Source organism: Larimichthys crocea, chromosome X (genome assembly GCF_000972845.2).
Source record: "Larimichthys crocea isolate SSNF chromosome X, L_crocea_2.0, whole genome shotgun sequence".
Classification (NCBI taxonomy): domain Eukaryota; kingdom Metazoa; phylum Chordata; class Actinopteri; family Sciaenidae; genus Larimichthys; species Larimichthys crocea.
This window is the reverse complement of record NC_040020.1, coordinates 30,516,559-30,534,076: the sequence shown is the minus strand read 5'-3', so window position 1 is coordinate 30,534,076 and position 17,518 is coordinate 30,516,559. Positions and strand designations below refer to the sequence as shown.

General features: G+C 37.9%; 1 protein-coding gene across 3 annotated transcripts; it reads left to right on the top strand.

Annotated features, from left to right (window-relative positions):
* Positions 1–9,410: 9,410 nt before the first annotated feature.
* Positions 9,411–16,463, top strand: grap2b (GRB2 related adaptor protein 2b). Of its 3 annotated transcripts, XM_019254988.2 has the most exons (9): positions 9,411–9,514; positions 9,935–10,022; positions 11,368–11,459; positions 11,732–11,854; positions 12,162–12,324; positions 12,512–12,598; positions 12,940–13,026; positions 13,198–13,278; positions 15,542–16,463. In XM_019254988.2, exons 2-9 carry the CDS (start codon positions 9,945–9,947, stop codon positions 15,725–15,727), a joined length of 897 nt encoding a protein of 298 aa, XP_019110533.2. In that variant the 5' UTR covers positions 9,411–9,514; positions 9,935–9,944; the 3' UTR covers positions 15,728–16,463. The 3 variants fall into 3 exon arrangements, with proteins under 3 accessions (XP_019110533.2, XP_027138171.1, XP_027138172.1); XM_027282370.1 differs by lacking the exons at positions 9,411–9,514; positions 9,935–10,022 and having other exon boundaries at positions 11,070–11,459; XM_027282371.1 differs by lacking the exons at positions 9,411–9,514; positions 9,935–10,022; positions 12,940–13,026 and having other exon boundaries at positions 11,070–11,459.
* Positions 16,464–17,518: the final 1,055 nt, after the last annotated feature.

The window sequence follows — 17,518 nt, the reverse complement described above, 5'->3', positions numbered from 1 at the left end:
GTTACAACCCCAGCATGGATAGATTTGATTTCTTTTACCACAAAAGCTGCTGATTCACTGGTATGCTTGACCTATGGTGAGAAATTGGCATTATAAGGCCTGAATATGTTTTGCGTTTTACTTTGCCTTTTCTTGTATAGAAGAGCTGAAGATAAATATGATATTGGGGAGGGAGAGAGAGGGGAGGGATACAGCAAAGTAGGTAGAGCCGAATCCCGGAGTTACCAGGGCGCCCCCAAAAACGTCTCTTTTCATAGTACAGGTTACTAGACAGTCATTTTTTCTCTGATTTGGTTGACCCTGTCAACCTGACTGGCTCAACCCTTGTTTTATTCCTTTGACTTTTCAACATGATAAATAAAAAGCTAAATTTGGGTTTTGTCTTCAACACTTGAAGACTTACTGGTGTTTTCCATAAAACCTGGAATATTTTTTATCCTTACCACTGATTTTTTACTCATTGCAGTCTGTTTTATATTCTCTAGTATGTTTTGCACCAATGTTTGGTTCTCATTTAGTTTTTGGCGTCTCTTTTATTTCACATTTGTAGTAGAGCATTGTTTCTCATTCCATTTTTTTTATGTTCTTGCCTATATAGAAATATATTGAGTAACTGCATTTGACAGTGAAGCCCAGTTTGTTTGTGCTTTGTCTGGTTGAATGATTTTAGCAGTGCTGTGACTCTTAATCAGTCTTGATCTGTCAAAGTCTGTTTTGCGTGATTGATAGATAGCTTAGTGAGATGTTTATACCCACTTCATGAAAAGGTAGGTCTTCGATTACACAAATTTTTGCTTTTGCTCTCTAGAACCAGAAACTCATTAGCCCCCCTCTCTTGTTCTCGTTTTTCCCCATCTTCTTCCTGTCACTTCAGTTTTCTGCTTCAATTTCTTCCTTTTTCTCCTCTCGTTCTCCCTCTGTTCCTCATCACTTTCTCGCTCTCGCTCTCTCAATATATAAATCAACAACCACTCTAACAAGTGTTCAAATCACCCAAACAAATCACTGGCGCACAGTCTGGTCAAACGGATGGTGATTTACAGGTTCAATGATTTGCACACAGAGCAAAATACTTACTTCTTCTAAAAAAGGTGCAGTTGTTCTTTGTTGTTACAAAATAAAAATAACTGGAAAACTGGAATCATAGAGATGGAAAAACCATGTATATTTGACACAGATAGTAATAAAAGACCAAAGACATACACAGAGAGACGGAGTAGACAGCAAATAAACTTACACAAATAAACAATTATTCTAGTCTAGTAGATACTGATTCAAATGCAAATAAAAAAAAAACATGTACAGGAGAATGCTGATGACCTTACCACATATTTTTCTAACAAGTATTCTCTGTGTATTCAAAGTCTTATTCAGATTATTCCCCCGTGCCATGAAGCTCCATTGTTCTAAAAACTATTAAAACACACGGATCCCCACTGTTGCACTGGGTGACATGTTCCTTCATTATCATAAACCCAGTAGTTTATTTTAATTAAATTCAACATCCACCATCCTGCTGCCACAAATACTCACTAGTGTTCCAAATTTGTAATGAAAAATAGTCCTCCTAATTTCCTCTGTGTGACTAACATTTGCCCTCAACCTTTTTTTTTTTATCCTCACTAGGAACCTATGAGGCTTAGGACTGCCACCCTCAGGCAGGCTGAGTATTATAATGGTTTTGGTATTTTACTGGGATTTTTTGACAATAAGTCAAACATGGAATAGTGCCACCTTTATCTTTTTGAATTATTAGACATATGAAACCATAAAATTATAGCCTGATTATTTTATATGGACACATACCAAACAAACAGTCTTGATACAGACCCCTTCCTGTAGATTTGTTTTCTCTCTCTGGTGACACTATTTCTGAAGGTTTTTCTCTACTGTAATGTGTGGATGCTTATCAGCTGACATACGATATATACATAATATATCTACAATACGCTGTCATTGTCTGTCAACTGTGATACAACCTAAGGTGTTTTTTCCCCCGTTATTAATGTATATCATAACATTTTAAACATGTCCTAAATAATTCTAACAAATATAACTATGATTAAATTAACCTCCTTACCAAGGAGGTTAAGGAAGAACCCACTGATTTCTTTTTCTCTGTTGTTAACATAGCTACATAGATCCATTGTAAAACAAACATATATAGTGCTTCTGCTTGCAGATTTGCATATCATAAAAGACTGGACTATTGAGTGCCTTTCTAGTTGTTGTTGTTGTTTTTACTTTCCTGTGATTTTTGGGATCATGTCTGGATGCCACACCTGTTTGAAAAACTAAAAAGATGTAGTCATCACCCATCACATCAATTAAATGTGTCATAAAGTAAATGAAAGGCGCATTAATAGAATAATTAAGCGTATGTGTGTGTGTGTGTGTGTGTGTGTTTAAGATTGACAGTCCACACTCTATACACCACTGCCCTCAGCAACTCTGTTCTGCTGAATAATTCAACTCTCGGGCCTGGCAGGGGGCCCTGTGTGTGTGTGTGTGTGTGTGCGTGTGTGCATAGTACCTGCATTTCTTCATCCCTCCATTTTCTCTCTTCCTCTTCACCTCCACACATTGTGACCCAGCCTTTGTCTGTGCGCCATCCTGATGAGATGAATATGCATGATATTGAAATGAGGGTCATTTGAGCACTGTTTGCTATAGTAGAACACACATGGGAACTGTTGCCATGGTGAGGAGCATTTTATGCTGATGGACCCATCAACTGATATACACATATTTTATGTTTAAAAAAATAAAAAAAACACAAGCAAACTTTGATGAAAGTTGAGTAGAAGAATGAATGTGACCTTTTCAGAAACAAAATGACATCTTGGATAAAACAGCATCATTTCTTTTATTTATATCTGCTGACGTATATCCAAGTCAAACACTTAGATAAAGGAGGGTAACCTTAAGTTAAAAGGTGCTAAAGAATTTCCAAGAACAAGAAGAAAATATAAGTTGGCCCAAACTGACAGATCCTCTTTAAATATTCTTCGTAAGCACCGAGTCAACTTTACTTGATGGACTGTTTCTGTGCATTCACCCAACCTGCAGCAAAAGCACAACCATTCATTTCACAGCTGTTTAAACCTGAAGGTACCATCAGTGTTATGTAGTATGATGTATGGATATGAACTAGTGATGTATGAGTCCAGTGGATAAAGGTGAGGTATAGACTCTCGTTGACAGAGACAGATAAGCTCTTATCCATCATTATGTCGAGAAAAACCTAGGCCTTCCCAGAACACTTAATGGCAAGGGAGCAGGCTACTAATAATGGATGATTTATTGATTCTTGAGGCAAAATTATTGTCTCACTTAGGCCCATTTTGCAGTGAGGTCAGGGCCATGCACCAATGGAGTTGTAGTTAATTAGGTTTTTATTCAAGGATGCTTCAACAGGGTCGATGCTTAAATCCTTTGGTTGAGTGCTGCTCTGGGTTTTAAGATCTTCCAATGCAGATTTTGTGATAGCTGCTTTGATGATAGTTTGCCAGTGTAATATTTCATCTTTACACCCTTTATACAGAGAAACATCCAGAAGAGGAACATCAAATCAAATCAAATTTTAATAAAATTTTATTCGTATAGCCCAAAGTCACAAAGTACATTTGCCTCGGAAGGCTTTACAATCTGTACAGGGAGTGACACCCTCTGTCCTTAGACCCTCGGTTCGAGTGAGGAAAAACTTGCCCACAAAAAACCCTTTTAACAGGGAAAAAAGGTGGAAGAAACCTCAGGAAGAGCCACAGAGGAGGGATCCCTCTCCCAGGACGGACAGAAGTGCAATAGATGTCACGTGTACAGAACAAATCAACACAAACATATTGTACAATTACAATGACTGATAAAATGACAATGAATTACAATGAATGATAAAATGATTACAGTAGCAGTGGAACCTGTGATAGAGATAGAGAGACACAGATGCACAGCAGCAGCAAATCATCAACTAACTATAAACTGTAATGGAGATATGGTAGCAATAATGACAGTAGTAATATGTGTAGTGGGCGTTGTGCAGGATCACAGCAGCAGCCACGATCCACGAGAACCTGCTGGACGATAGAGCACAGAAACTCCAGGGAAGTTTAGTTAGTAACATGCATTAATGAGACATGTATGTTTACAGAGTCCCCCGGCAGTCTAATCCTATGGCAGCATAACTAAGGGATGACCAGAGCCAGCCCTAAGTATAAGCTTTATCAAAAAGGAAAGTCTTAAGTCTACTCTTAAAACATGTATCATAGCTTAGAATAAATGTGAATGAAAAGCAACTAAGATAATTTGACTGTAACCCTCTCAACCTATCCTAAATCTGTTATAGAATTGACAGTCGCTGTGTCTCCTTTGCCTCACTGACTGACAAGTTTATTGTACTTAAAACATTGGCCACACCTGTACTATATGGTGTGTTATCTAAAAGGCTGTCTTACATTACTTCTCAGGCTTGGTGTCGTGATTAGCTATTCAATTTAACTAACTTGTTTGTTTGACATTTCAAGAGAATAATTGTCATGTTTAGTATTCAGACAAAAGGTCATGCAATGAGTCAGACAAACCTCTTGAGTATAAAGCATGACTTGTTGCACTTGAATTCAAATACAATTTTTTTTTTTTGGTCTTTGTTCTGGTCCAAATAGTAACCAATATCGTTTGAGGGGCTTTGGTTGCAAAAGTCCACGTGGAGAACTAAGGAGGCAGAGCACATTGGCATTTGCTATCATCTGACAATGATTTAGCATTGTATTAGCTTTTTATTTTTAATTAATTATTTAGAAATTAGCAGAAATGTGTCTTTCTAATACATCAAGTTGCTAATCAAACAACTTCAGGAAGGAATCAGGAAGGCCTGGATAGCCATGATCTGTTTTTCAGATATCTGCTGGCTATACCAGAATCCTAGAAACATCATTATCTGGTGATTAGCTGATGGGTGCCAAGATTGCCCACATCACATTCTTAGGTATTAGGTTTTTCACTTAGACTGACACATAGGACTGTAAGCTGAGCAGATGCAGAGACTGACAGAGGACTGCAGCTGGTGCTCTTGTGCTGCTTTTACTGTAGGGCTGGATTAACAGGGTGTAACATTTCCGTCTTGTACATAGAGAAATCTATTATGCAAGAGGAGGACAAAGCGATCTGCTGCATAAGACCTGCATTTTGAGTCTGTTTTTCTAGTAGTTTGTCTCCTTCCTTTTACCATGACGTCCAACACACAGCTAAGTGTGTTGAACGTCATGGGTGTTGCTGAAAGGAATTCTGCGAAATGTAAGAAGAACTTAGCGAAGCAGGTGTAGACATGTCTGGATAAGGGAACACAGATACGTGAAAGGTTCATAAGCTTAGTTGATATGATCTGAAAAACAGTTTAAGTAGAGGTTCTGGTTATATTCTTCATTTCAAACATGAAATTCTCTTACGCTTCTTTCCGAGTTGTTTTTCCACTGGGGACAATATCATCCGATTTATGAATGTTAGAAAGAATTTTGCAGCTCTGAGAGGTATTGTTGGTGTTGCTGTTTCCAAATCCTGGTGGGATATTTATTTGTCTTTTTAGAATTTCAGAGAGATGTTTTGTCAAAGAATTGCAAAAGGCAAAATCTTGCCATTCTTCCTCATCTTCTTTCACCTCCTCCGCCTTTTCAGACTTGCAGACAGATGTGCAGAGTTAGGTAAGGTAAACTGAATAAAAAGTGATGTTTGCTCACAGAATATTTATTCTGTATCTCTGTCTCTCTGGTGTCAAATACATCAGTCTCGCTCTCTTCCATTTACACTCACGCAGACAGACTCCAGAATGTGAAGTCCCTAAAAGATTTTAAAAGAAGCTTAACACACACAGATGTGCACAGAGTCACGCACACCAAACAGAGTTAACGGGCCCATTAATTCTAAATGCTCTGCATTTAGTCATATCTTGAATCCTGTCCACCTGTTAAACAGAGCGTTATGAGCACTGTCATGAAGCTAGATGACATTTTTCAAGGTCTCAGGCCATTAAACATGGTCAGTTGTGTGTTATGCACACAGACAAACACACACACACACACCAATACCTTATTTGAATAGTTACACCTGTACCTATTTTCCTATTTTGTTTTTCTTGATACTGAATGATAAGCTGAATAACAATAGTTGCACGTAGAGCTGTAGGTCACCTTGGCAACAGCCATCAAGAGGCAAATGATGTGGCACTGTTAAAAAAAAAAAGGAACAACCATGAATTCAGTCCATTCATCAAGCTTCTCATGGTGGGAACACTGATTTCTTTGAAGCCTGCTTCACTTTTATAAAAAGTGAAGCAGGGGAAAAAAATGACATTTGCCTTTCAGCCCTGTTGCAGGATCAAATCCCTCACTAAACACCATACGAGGATCTGAGCAACCACGGTAGCCCGACCACCGAGACTGACTGTGAAAGTGTCAGAGGGAGAGTGTTGGTGGTGGCAGTATTTGCTTGCATTGCGACTGCTTGCATCTCTGCATCCTCTTTCTGTCTCTCGCTCTGTCTAGTCTGTCCTCTCTTATTCCTCTTCTTAGCTGACTCCCATCTCTGCCCCCTTCTCTCCATATCAAGTATTTCTTTTACAGAACACCAAACCTCCTCCTGCTCCTTTGTCTCTGCATGTCTTCTTCTTCCCCACCAAGCATATTCTATCATTCTCTTCATGATAATTCACCTGACAGTACAGGTGTGAGCACACTCTCAGTTTGTTTTCCACTATATGAAACATAGTGGGGAAGTGTTCTTTGTTGCATTGTGTTAATTATATTAAAGACGGATGTGATTAAAACTCTTTATTATGTTATGTGTATTCCTATATTGCAGTTTTAATAATATTGTGACACATTTTTCTGAAAATAATCTAAGAAGGAAAAAAAAACAAATAAATAAAAACAGAGTTATCTTTCTTTTTTTTTGGCAAACCTAGAAAATGATTTTAAAAAAGCCACATTTATCATATCAAAGTTCTGCACACTGATTTACAACATTGTCCACAATGGCTGAATACACCAAGAGATTTAGGACGGATGACTACCTTCATATAAGTGGCATCTCTAATAATTGACACATGTTATATACACTTACATAGTTGAAATGTATGAAGGTATCTTATGGGGGTTTATTTTTATTTTATTGCATGGATGGAAATTCTCAGTCTGGTGATCAGTCTAGACTGAAATATTCCAATAAGCACTGGCTGGATTGAAGTTCAGTACAATTGTCCATGTTGTCCAGAGGACCTGCAGGTCACAGATTTCACTTATTATCTAAAATATCAATACAAGATAGATTTGGTACACACCTTCATGGTTTCCATATAATGAATGACATTTCCTCTAGTGACATCATGTGGCTGACATTTGGGGATTTTGAGTGAAATGTCTCAAAAACTGTTGGATGGATTAACGTGAAATTTGACACATGTATTCATCCATTCACTCATTCTAGCATCAGTTTGCCCAAAACATACATATAAGCACCTGCAGATCAAACCATATTCCCATCTGCTTAAGCCTTATTTTGTGTTGTGTTTTGTGCATGCTAAACAGCGGTCCTGGTTAACAGTATACCTGCGTAACATTCACATGTTAACATTGACAGAGTGAGCATGGCAGCACAGCTGTGCCTAAGTACAAGCCTCATAGAGCTACTAATGTTGCTGTAGACTTATAGTCTTATTTTTAAATACTAGAATCAGACATTTACAATAAAAAATATGCAAGGCAATCATTACTAAGGGCTGAGTTGTCAACATATTTCTTCTTCTTCTTCCTCTTTCTTCTAAAATCGTTGGCTTTGTCCTGCAGTTACTTCACATTATATTGTCACTCCTCTGTGCTGCAGTGCTCTTTAAAAAGACCAAGACAAATCACTGCCCCCATCAGTGCAGTGATTTCATGCTACTTGAGTTTGGTGTCGTTGCTCTCACCTGCCAAACCAACCGAATTAAACGGTGCTCAGATTAACTCACAAAAAGACTTGCGGTGGCAGAAAAGTCAGTATCTTGATTTAGCTGCACAAAAGCGCTTTGAATTCCGGTATTATTAAAAACCTATTTTTTATTCACCCCAAATACTCAGAAATCTATGAGATCATACACTTTAACCTAAAAGATTGTACCTAATTAACAGTTGTTTCCAATAAATGGACATCATGCCTGTAGAAAAAGACAAAAGAACCATAATTCCTGCCCTGTAATATGCCCACTCGCCATATATCCATCTTGTCCTGTAGTCTGCTGCCATCATGTGGTAAACTTAATAAATACAGCACGCCTCAAACATCCAACAGCTACTGTATAGATGAGGCGGGAAACTGGAAAAAAACACACACACAAACACACCTAAATACAGGGAAACAAAGTGACAGGTGTTGTGGGGAAAATGCTGAAGTCAAAGGTCAATGGTGAGGTCATGAAGGAAGAAAGTGTTCAGGAGCCTCTGATGTCTTATGCTGTATTATGTATTGACGCTTCGCCAAGGAGAATTAGAGACACTTTCAAAGTTCATCAGAAGTGCCTGAGTCAGCTTCATATTCTGCCAAACTCATCCTGGTGGATAGACTTTAAACCCCAAGATAACACCACAAATACCATACACCTAGAATTAGCCAAAGAGAATGTCTTTACTCTTGGAGGTGTTATTGTCAGCATATTCTAGTCTGGAGACACAGATGTCTGTTTACGCAGATTGGAACATCAACAGCAAGCTATCTATTATGTCTAAGAAGGCAGCAATAGGTCTCTTCGACCCTGGCCACCACAGTGTTGAGATAGACTGGCACCTACTGTTCTCAACCAAAGCCAAACAACTAATACTGCCGAGGACCTCAAGGCCCACACGTGACCTTGTGTAACCTAAGGATAGAAAATTCCATAACAACAGGTAGAAGCTGCACACAAATCGCAAAGACCGCCAAAGCTCCAGGCATTCAAATTAGTTCAGCAAACCACAACTGAGACACCTGTCACTGACTGGAGAAGTACTAAATGTGAATTATTACCACATCATTACTACAACGCAACGTCTGTGTTAACAGGAAACTTCCTGTTTTGAATGCCAATGAGCTGAAATGGATTAATAAAATAGATTCCAGTGTGCATGTTGCTGTCTTTGGCTTAAAACCAACACCATTAAACTGTATGCACTTGTTTGTATATGTGACAAATAAAATCTATTAAATCTGAGTTTAGCTTTCAGTCATGCATTCACCCTAGACCTAAATACTTTCGTACAGTTGCTCCTAATGTGGATGTTTGTGTGGCGTGCACGTAAGATCTGATCTTTTCGTGCATTGTCTTTGCACCTGTGTGTATTTCAGTATGAGTTCCGGTGACTGTGTGTGCAAGTGGTCAGCAGTGACAGAAACCGTGTTTCGGTGGCAGCTGTAGTCTGACGTTGCTTCCTGTGAGCTGACAGCAGCAGGAGTTTCTAACCTCTCTTTGTAAGCTGTGTGATTTCATCTCTGCCTGGAGAACGGCACATACGTGGTGAGTAACACTTCTGTCTCTTCAGTGAGGCAGAAACAGCAACAGATTGTCATTGCAAATTATGGTTTGTTGGCCTCTTGTTTTCTGAGCTGTCAATACAGACTTTCCTCTTAATGCACTGAAGGAGCAATGTACTAGCTCCAGGTGGAGTCCAGGTGAAGCTTGCGATAGCTTATTGGTTTCATCTGTCATAGCCATTTCATTAATGTGCGTAAAAGAAGACAGGGCAAAGTATATAAATATATTTAAGGTTTATAGGTTACAAATGGAATTGCCTGAAGAAGAAATGCCTGCATTTCAACATGTAGTTAGGACCTGCATAATTTTAAAACAATGGTTTTATACAGTACCATTTGTAAATGTACTCATAATGCCTTTGTACCTTTTTTTTTTATTTATTTATTTTTACCTTTCGTTTAGCTGATTTACCATGGAGGCTACAACCAAGTATGACTATAGAGCAAAGGTTGATGAAGAACTCAGCTTCAGAAAAGGACAGCACTTGAAGGTTAAGTATCACGTAACCACATGCTGTACGACCAAATTGTGATGGGAAACTTGACCGGACATTTCTATAACAGACTTTTTCGATTTGTGCTATGTTCGGTTTGTGCAACAGGTTATAAAAAAATGTCTTGTGAAATTGCATCCTGAAGCTCAAGTACAAGTTCATTTCCTATTCTTGCACAGTCATTACAATGAAATCTTGATGTCTTTTAGGGCCTACTGATTGACGTGTGGCAAAATAATTTAAAAAAAGCAAGTAGAATGTGCAAGTAAATCTTGATGCACTGACCACACATCTGCAATTTAAAATATTAAAACAAAGGAATGCAAATAGTTCAGTCCAGCAAGCTGAACAAGCTCTGTGCATTTTGCACATAGACAATGCCTGTAATTCACACCTCTAAACCACAAAGTGAATGTTCTGTTTATAGACCTGATCCGAGTTGTTTCCTTTCATGTGCACACACAGCTTATTTTGCGCCTTATATTCAGATGCATACAATAAATGAACTGCATAAGGACTTAACTGCATAATAAGTAGGTTGTACAGAATACAGTGAAGAAATGCAAGCGAGTACAACAGCCACAACATAAAATAGAAGCTGATTAACATGTGACAAACCACTAACTCTCTAAAAAGCTCTCACAAACCCCACAAACACAGACCACAAACCACTGAACACTCAGAGTAACTTATCATAAGCATGAGAAAAAGTAATTTTCCGTTTTCACAAGACCCAAATAAGTAAATGGAACACGATAATAAGCAGTCTGACCCAACACCCATCTATAAAGTATTGAAAACTGTCAAGAACTGTCGACAAGCGTTCTCTCTTCTTATATCTATTACATGATCATCCTGAAGTCATACATTTGCCAATTTTGCTTGTTTTATTAAATGAACAAAAAAGTTATCATGATAAAATATGTATTATTATACTTCTGTCTGTGAAGGTTCTTCGTCATCCAGGTCATCTTTATTCGAGAAGGATTAAATCTGTAACAATTGGACTAGGTTGTAGATCTGTGACGATGTTTCACCAGCTTCTTCAGTTCTGACTGGTTGGGAGATAATCCAGACTGGATGATCACTGTCCAAACCGGAGCTGAGGTGGCCTGAACGACTGTGGTTAAAGTCACCTGGGTCTGGTGTGAATGACAGTCGTCTCAACAACATGAGCACTAACGAACCAAGTGGAAACAGTGCTTGGTCAACGATCCCGCCTAGGAAAATACCTGGATCTTCCTACAACCTAGTCCAGTTGCCCCAGATTGAACCCTTCTCTAAAAAAATCTGTGTAGTACAGTATACTCACCTCGATTATGATTGTGTCTCACTATGTCAGATTCTGCAGACCACTGGAAATTGGTACAAAGCAGAACTAAGTGGAGTTGTGGGGTTTGTACCCCAAAACTTCATTGACATTCATCTGCCCAGGTAAAACTCACATAGAGCCAAAAGAGAAAATGAAAGAGAAACATGCAATAACATGCATGAGTTAATTAGATAATGTCTTCTTTTTATTATTATTATGAAAGGGTTTTATTTGGAAAGTATTTTTTTAAACAAGAAAGTTTGACTTTGTTGCCCAAGTGTAGATTAAGAGAGAGTATACAAGTGGAAAGAAAATGAAATGGTCATTCAGCAGGTTTTGCTATCTTCCTTTATACCTGTGAAACCACCTCTTTGTGCCTTCTTCATGACTCCAGCTGGTACCAGGAGGACTATAGTCGCAGCGAGGCCCAGGAGAAACTAATGTCGCAGCCTGCGGGGACCTTCATCATAAGGGGCAGTCAGAATGGAGTCCCTGGTGACTTCTCCATCTCTGTCAGGTGCGTTCAGTGTGTGTCTAGATTTATTCTAAAAAAAAAGTTATTCCAGACTATGTTGTCCATTAAAAGTCAGTTTGATTTATTTACATCCTGTCTGCTTCTGGATCTAGTGGGACTCTAAATATATGTTTGTTCAGGAACAAGAGATTAACAAGCTTTAGAAGCCCAAATATAAGACGTCACTCAGTGTTTGCCTTTACGTGGGTTTCATTTTTGTAAACATCTCACATTTTCATAAAGAGACATATAGAATTTATAAATATTGTAGCAGACATAAAAGGCTGCTCTGTATTTTATTCCATTGTAGACATGCAGCACATGTGCAGCACTTCAAGGTGATGCGGAACAGCAGAGGGCAGTATTATCTCTGGTCTGAAAAGTTCCCTTCTCTCAACCAGCTGGTGGAATATTACAAAAAAAACTCTGTCTCCAAACAAAGTCAGATGTTCCTGAAAGACACAGACCAACAGGTAGGAAAACTACTGACGGATAGTAAGAAGCACTTATTGTAATGCATTTGAGTTGATACATCTACTGTAGTATAAAAATGTACTTGTAATGTGTCACTTTTTCAAAATAAGACCTTAATTTGTAAACAAAACTGAAAAAAACAGTAAAAAATAGATATTAAAATATAAAGTTGTTGTGTCCCAACAGAAATGGCGCAGCAAAGGCTCAGAAATGTTTCCTCCTCTACCTGTTCCTTCACACTCCAGCGGTTCACCTACACCTGCACCACAACAGGTACACAACAGTACTGTGTGTGTGTTTGTGTGCGTATGCATGTGTGTGTGTGTGTGTGTGTGTGTGTGTGTGTGTGTGGCAGCTAGCTACAGTCGTTAGATGATTTAAAGTTTAAATTTGAGCTGAATTTGAACAGTACTCTCGTGAACATTACAAAAGCAATATCTCCAAACCAAAGTCAGATATTCCTAAAAGACACAGAACAACAGGTAGGAGACCTAGTCATGGAGGGTAAAAAAAAATATTACTGTCATGCATTTGAGTAGAAACATCTACTCTAATACGATTTGATTATAAAACGCAGTAAAACTTTAAATATAAACTTATTTGTGTCTCAACAGCAACGGCCGAGCAGAGGCTCAGAAATGTTACTTCCTCTACCCATTCTTCCACTCTCCAGTAGCTCACCTACACCTGCACCACGACAGGTACTGTGTGTTTTGTGTGTGTGTGTGGCAGCTAGCTACAGTAGTTAGATGACTTGAAGTTTAAGTTTGATCTGTTGTTGAGTAGTATGGAGCTTAGAAAAAAGCCTTTTTTTAATTAATGAACATTACAAAAACAACTCTATCTTCAAACACAGTTTTGTGTCCCAACAGAAAAGACACGGCAGAGGCGCTGAAATGTTACTTCCTCTACCCACATTTCCACGCTCCAGCAGCTCACCTGCTGCACAACAGGTACTTAACAGTGCTGTGTGTGTGTGTGTGTTTGTTTTTTATGTGTGCACGCTTTTTGTCTGAATGTGTGTCTGTGCATATGTAATAGGCTGCTTTGTGCATATTTGTAGGAAAACAAATCAAATCAAACACGCGCATGTGTGGGTGTGATTGTGTGGCAGCTAACTGCAGTAGTCAGATGACTTCAAGTTTAAATGTGATCTGTTGTTGAGTACTGTATGTCCAAAATACCTTTTTTAAAGCATGTTAAAGAACATTACAAAAGCTCCAAAAGTCAGATATTCCTAAAAGACACAGACCAACAGGTAGGAAAGCTAGTCATGGAAAGTAAGAAATGTCCACTCATTGTGATGTGATTGAATAGAAACATCTGCTGTAGTGAAAGAACGAAGCCATGGTGGTGTTTCGCTTTTTTCAAAAATAAGAACTACTTTAAAAAAGCAATAAAAAAGACATTAAAATTTAAAGTTTTGTGAGCTCTTCCATTCTCTGGCAGCTCAAAATCAAAATCAAATCAAATTTTATTAGTATAGCCCAAAGTCACAAAATACATTTGCCTCTAAGGGCTTTACAATCTGTATCGGGAGTGACACCCTCTGTCCTTAGACCCTAGTCCCACAAAAAACCCTTTTAACAGGGGAAAGGGTGGAAGAAACCTCAGGAAGAGCCACAGAGGAGGGATCCCTCTCCCAGGACGGACAGGCGTGCAGAGATGTTACGTGTTCAACACAAACATATTGTACAATTACAATGAAGGATAAAATGATTACAGTAGCAGTGGAACCTGTGATAGAGACACAGATGCACAGCAGCAGCAAATCATCAACTAACTATAAACTGTAATGGACATATGGTAGCAATAATGACAGTAGTAATATATGTAGGGGACATTTTCAGGTACTAAACAGTACCGTGTGTGTGTGTGTGTGTGTGTGTGTGTGTGTGTGTGTGTGTGTGTGTGTGTGTGTGCGCACTTTTTGTCTGAATGATTGTGTTTTAGTGTGTGTCTGTCCATATGTAATAGCCTGCTTTGTGCACCTTTATAAAAAAAATGAATCAAATTCATTTAAAATCCCCTTGTTAATTGTGTGTGTGTGTGTGTGTGTGTGTGTGTGTGTGTGTTTTTGTGTGGCAGCTAGTTGCTGTAGTCAGATGACTTTTTTTTTTTATCTCTTATTCACTACCGAATGTCCAAAATGTCAGCTTCAAAGCAGTCTAGAAAAAGCCTTTTTAAGCATAATGACATTATCTAAGACATTTTTCCAAATAGGTTAATGAACATCACAAGTTGGATCATTTTCTCATAAAGAAGTGTGTAAATCAGACCAGGTTTTCCACCAGTCATGGGGTTGGCGGTTTGATCCCTAGCTCCTCCCATTGGCATGTTGACTGAACCCCGTGCCCCAAGTGTTCCTGATTGTCAGACCAGGGCCTTGCATTGTAGTAGGGGTGGGCAATATGACCCTAAAATAATATCATGATATCTCTATGATAATAATATTCTTGACAACTTGACAATATATCAAAATATTAACTTGCAACTCAGCTATGGTGGCCGATGTAGTTTTAGAACTCACATTGATTGTTGAGCTCTGGGCTCGTGGGATTTCTTTCTCCGCATATTCAACCAAGTGCTTCCGCTCGATGTGCTTAAATAAGTTTGTTGTTTTTCCCGCTCTCGTTGTTACATTGTTGCTTATTACTATGGTTAATTGTACAGTTCACCACTTCCACACTTACTACTGTATTTTCTTGTCTTTTTAAAACCCTCCACAATGGAGGCAGTAGCAATGTTACGTTCACTTTCAGCAGTTTGCGTGTAATTGTATGACATCATTACATTAACACGTTGAAATATTGCCCAATCAGGCACTACTTAGTAGTTTCCTGCCATTAAATCTACCCAATAGCGACAATATGTAATCACTTTTGGAACCTCAAAATGACAAAACAGGATTCAAATAACAAGATTTACTAAAATATCAGAAGTAATTTTTTGTCATATAGATCTGTACCAAAAAGGATCTGTACCAAAGAACAGCCCAACATTCTTATTTGGTCAGATTTTTTTGTCAATTCTGAAAATTCAGGTACTAAACCACCAAAAAAACTCAAAAGAAATGGTTATTTGAAACTTACTGTAGCTCTAATTTACCACCAGATTGTTGGAGCACTTGTAAAGTTCAATGACACTTGGTTCATGGACTGAGTTGAGTGAGTATCTGTCTGTATCATTCTGTATGTCTCCTTCCTCTGTGTCCAGCACAAAACCTCATCCACGCTGCAAGTCAGAGCTCTGTACAGTTTCCATGCTGAAGAGAGGGACGAGCTGGAGTTCAACGCCGGCGATATCATAGAGGTCTTGGAGAGCTCCGATAAGGACTGGTGGAAAGGCAAGCTCAGGGGCAAAACGGGACTGTTCCCCAGCAATTACATCAAACCCATCTGAGAGGAAGACACACAGACAAGCACATTTAATATTACAGTAACTATATGTCTAAGGTTTAATCTTGTAACTTGACCCTAACAAAAGGCATGTCCCATGTCTTGTGTCAGCTGCCTATGTTAAAATGGAGACTTGAAAACGTGTTAGCTGAGGTGCACACAGATCTACTGATCATGGGTTTCTATTTCTCATCATTACAGACAATTAATAAAACTGTTGTAAAACACTTTTCAGAATTTTCACATAAACAGCATTTACTGAAGTCAATATTAGTACATTTATTTATTAGGCTATCATAAAGATGAGGAATTTGAGATGAAGACATTTGGTTTTACAAAGTGATCGATAGCACAAAAAAGTCAAATTAATGACATTTGTATACACAAACATATGTTTGTATTGTAGTTATATAACATTATATATAATATAACACAGCTGTCCTTTTTTTATATATAGAATACAGTCTGAATATTAGACATAAAAGTAACCTGCAATATACAAGTAATGTAACAATATTTAATTTAGGATTTTTTAAAACAAATTTAATACTTTATATTGTTGGTTCCATAAACTGAAACTCAGGTCTGCCACTTTGTAAGTCCAACATAATGTAAAAATCCGGTCTGTGTAATGTTACTGTAATCTAAGAACCTCTGAATTTGTAGCTCGTTGCCCATAGAAATGTTCTGCGAAGCCTAAATGTTCATTGTATTAGTTTTGTGTGTTGTGATCATGTCTGCAAGCATACAAGTTTTTTTTTTGTTTTGTTTTTTACTTACAAAAAAGTGAAAACTAAAAGCAAAGGCTCATGTAGAACTCTGTATATGCAGCATGTGCAGTATTAGAGCTGAACACACCTAATCGCTTATATGCACATTTCAGGATTCAGTTGAAGTTGAGAGTGCACAGAGGGGTTGAAAGCCTTTATCAAACTGAACCCAGGGTTTGTCATTGACTCTGCAAAAGCAGGAAAACACAGCTAATGTTGTTTGATCTACTCAGACATTTTGCTCTTTGCTCAGTTTATTACCCAAGCTGGTCTGTTTTTGCAGCATGAACAAGGGATAGCCTAGAAGAGAAAAATAAGTCCTTTAGAAGCCCTATTACCACAGAACCAGCTCTAAGCAAACTAATGGCTCAAAGAACAGAGCCCACAAAAGTCCAGAAGGTGATATTTTTTCTTATCTTATATATAAATTTTTTGTGCACAAGCTAATAATTTATCTCATTTGATAATAAAAACATCAAATCCTGTAGTTAAACATATTTTCAAATATTGGTCAACCCTTCTACACTATGATTTTTCATAAATGCACCTGTAATATAGACAACTATAGATGTTACTCTAGAACCACCTTATTGTTATAATATTACTGCACTCATCACATAATTCAATCATTAACTGTGCTATAGAATTATTGACGTAATAGTATAACAATAAGGTGATTTTACAGTATATGGCTGTCTAATAGTAATATTACAGTAATATCACAGGTGTATATACACATTTTTCATATTCTATTTTGGTATATTTTATATTTTGTACTTTCATTTCGTATTTCTATGTTATTCTTTTTTAATGAAAATGCCATATTATAGTATTTGACTTCTTTAGTTAATTTGTATTCTTATTGTAGTGCTGTTACACTGTTTAGTGCTCTTAATGAGACGACCAGTTCCTCTTGTCCAACACATTTCATTGTATTGTTGACCCCGTGTTAACCTGACAAATGACAAATAAACCTAAAAACTTGAAATCATAGCGTAAAAGGATCTATAGAGAATAACATACTC

What these genes read in the sequence shown, in the direction of transcription:
- grap2b (XM_027282370.1), top strand. Translation starts at nt 11,197, where the DNA reads ATGAGCACTAACGAACCAAGTGGAAACAGTGCTTGGTCAACGATCCCG. An exon ending in CTACACCTGCACCACGACAG is followed by an intron (nt 13,027 to 13,197) that starts GTACTGTGTGTT and finishes GTGTCCCAACAG; the next exon opens with AAAAGACACGGCAGAGGCGC. An exon ending in GCTCACCTGCTGCACAACAG is followed by an intron (nt 13,279 to 15,541) that starts GTACTTAACAGT and finishes CTCTGTGTCCAG; the next exon opens with CACAAAACCTCATCCACGCT.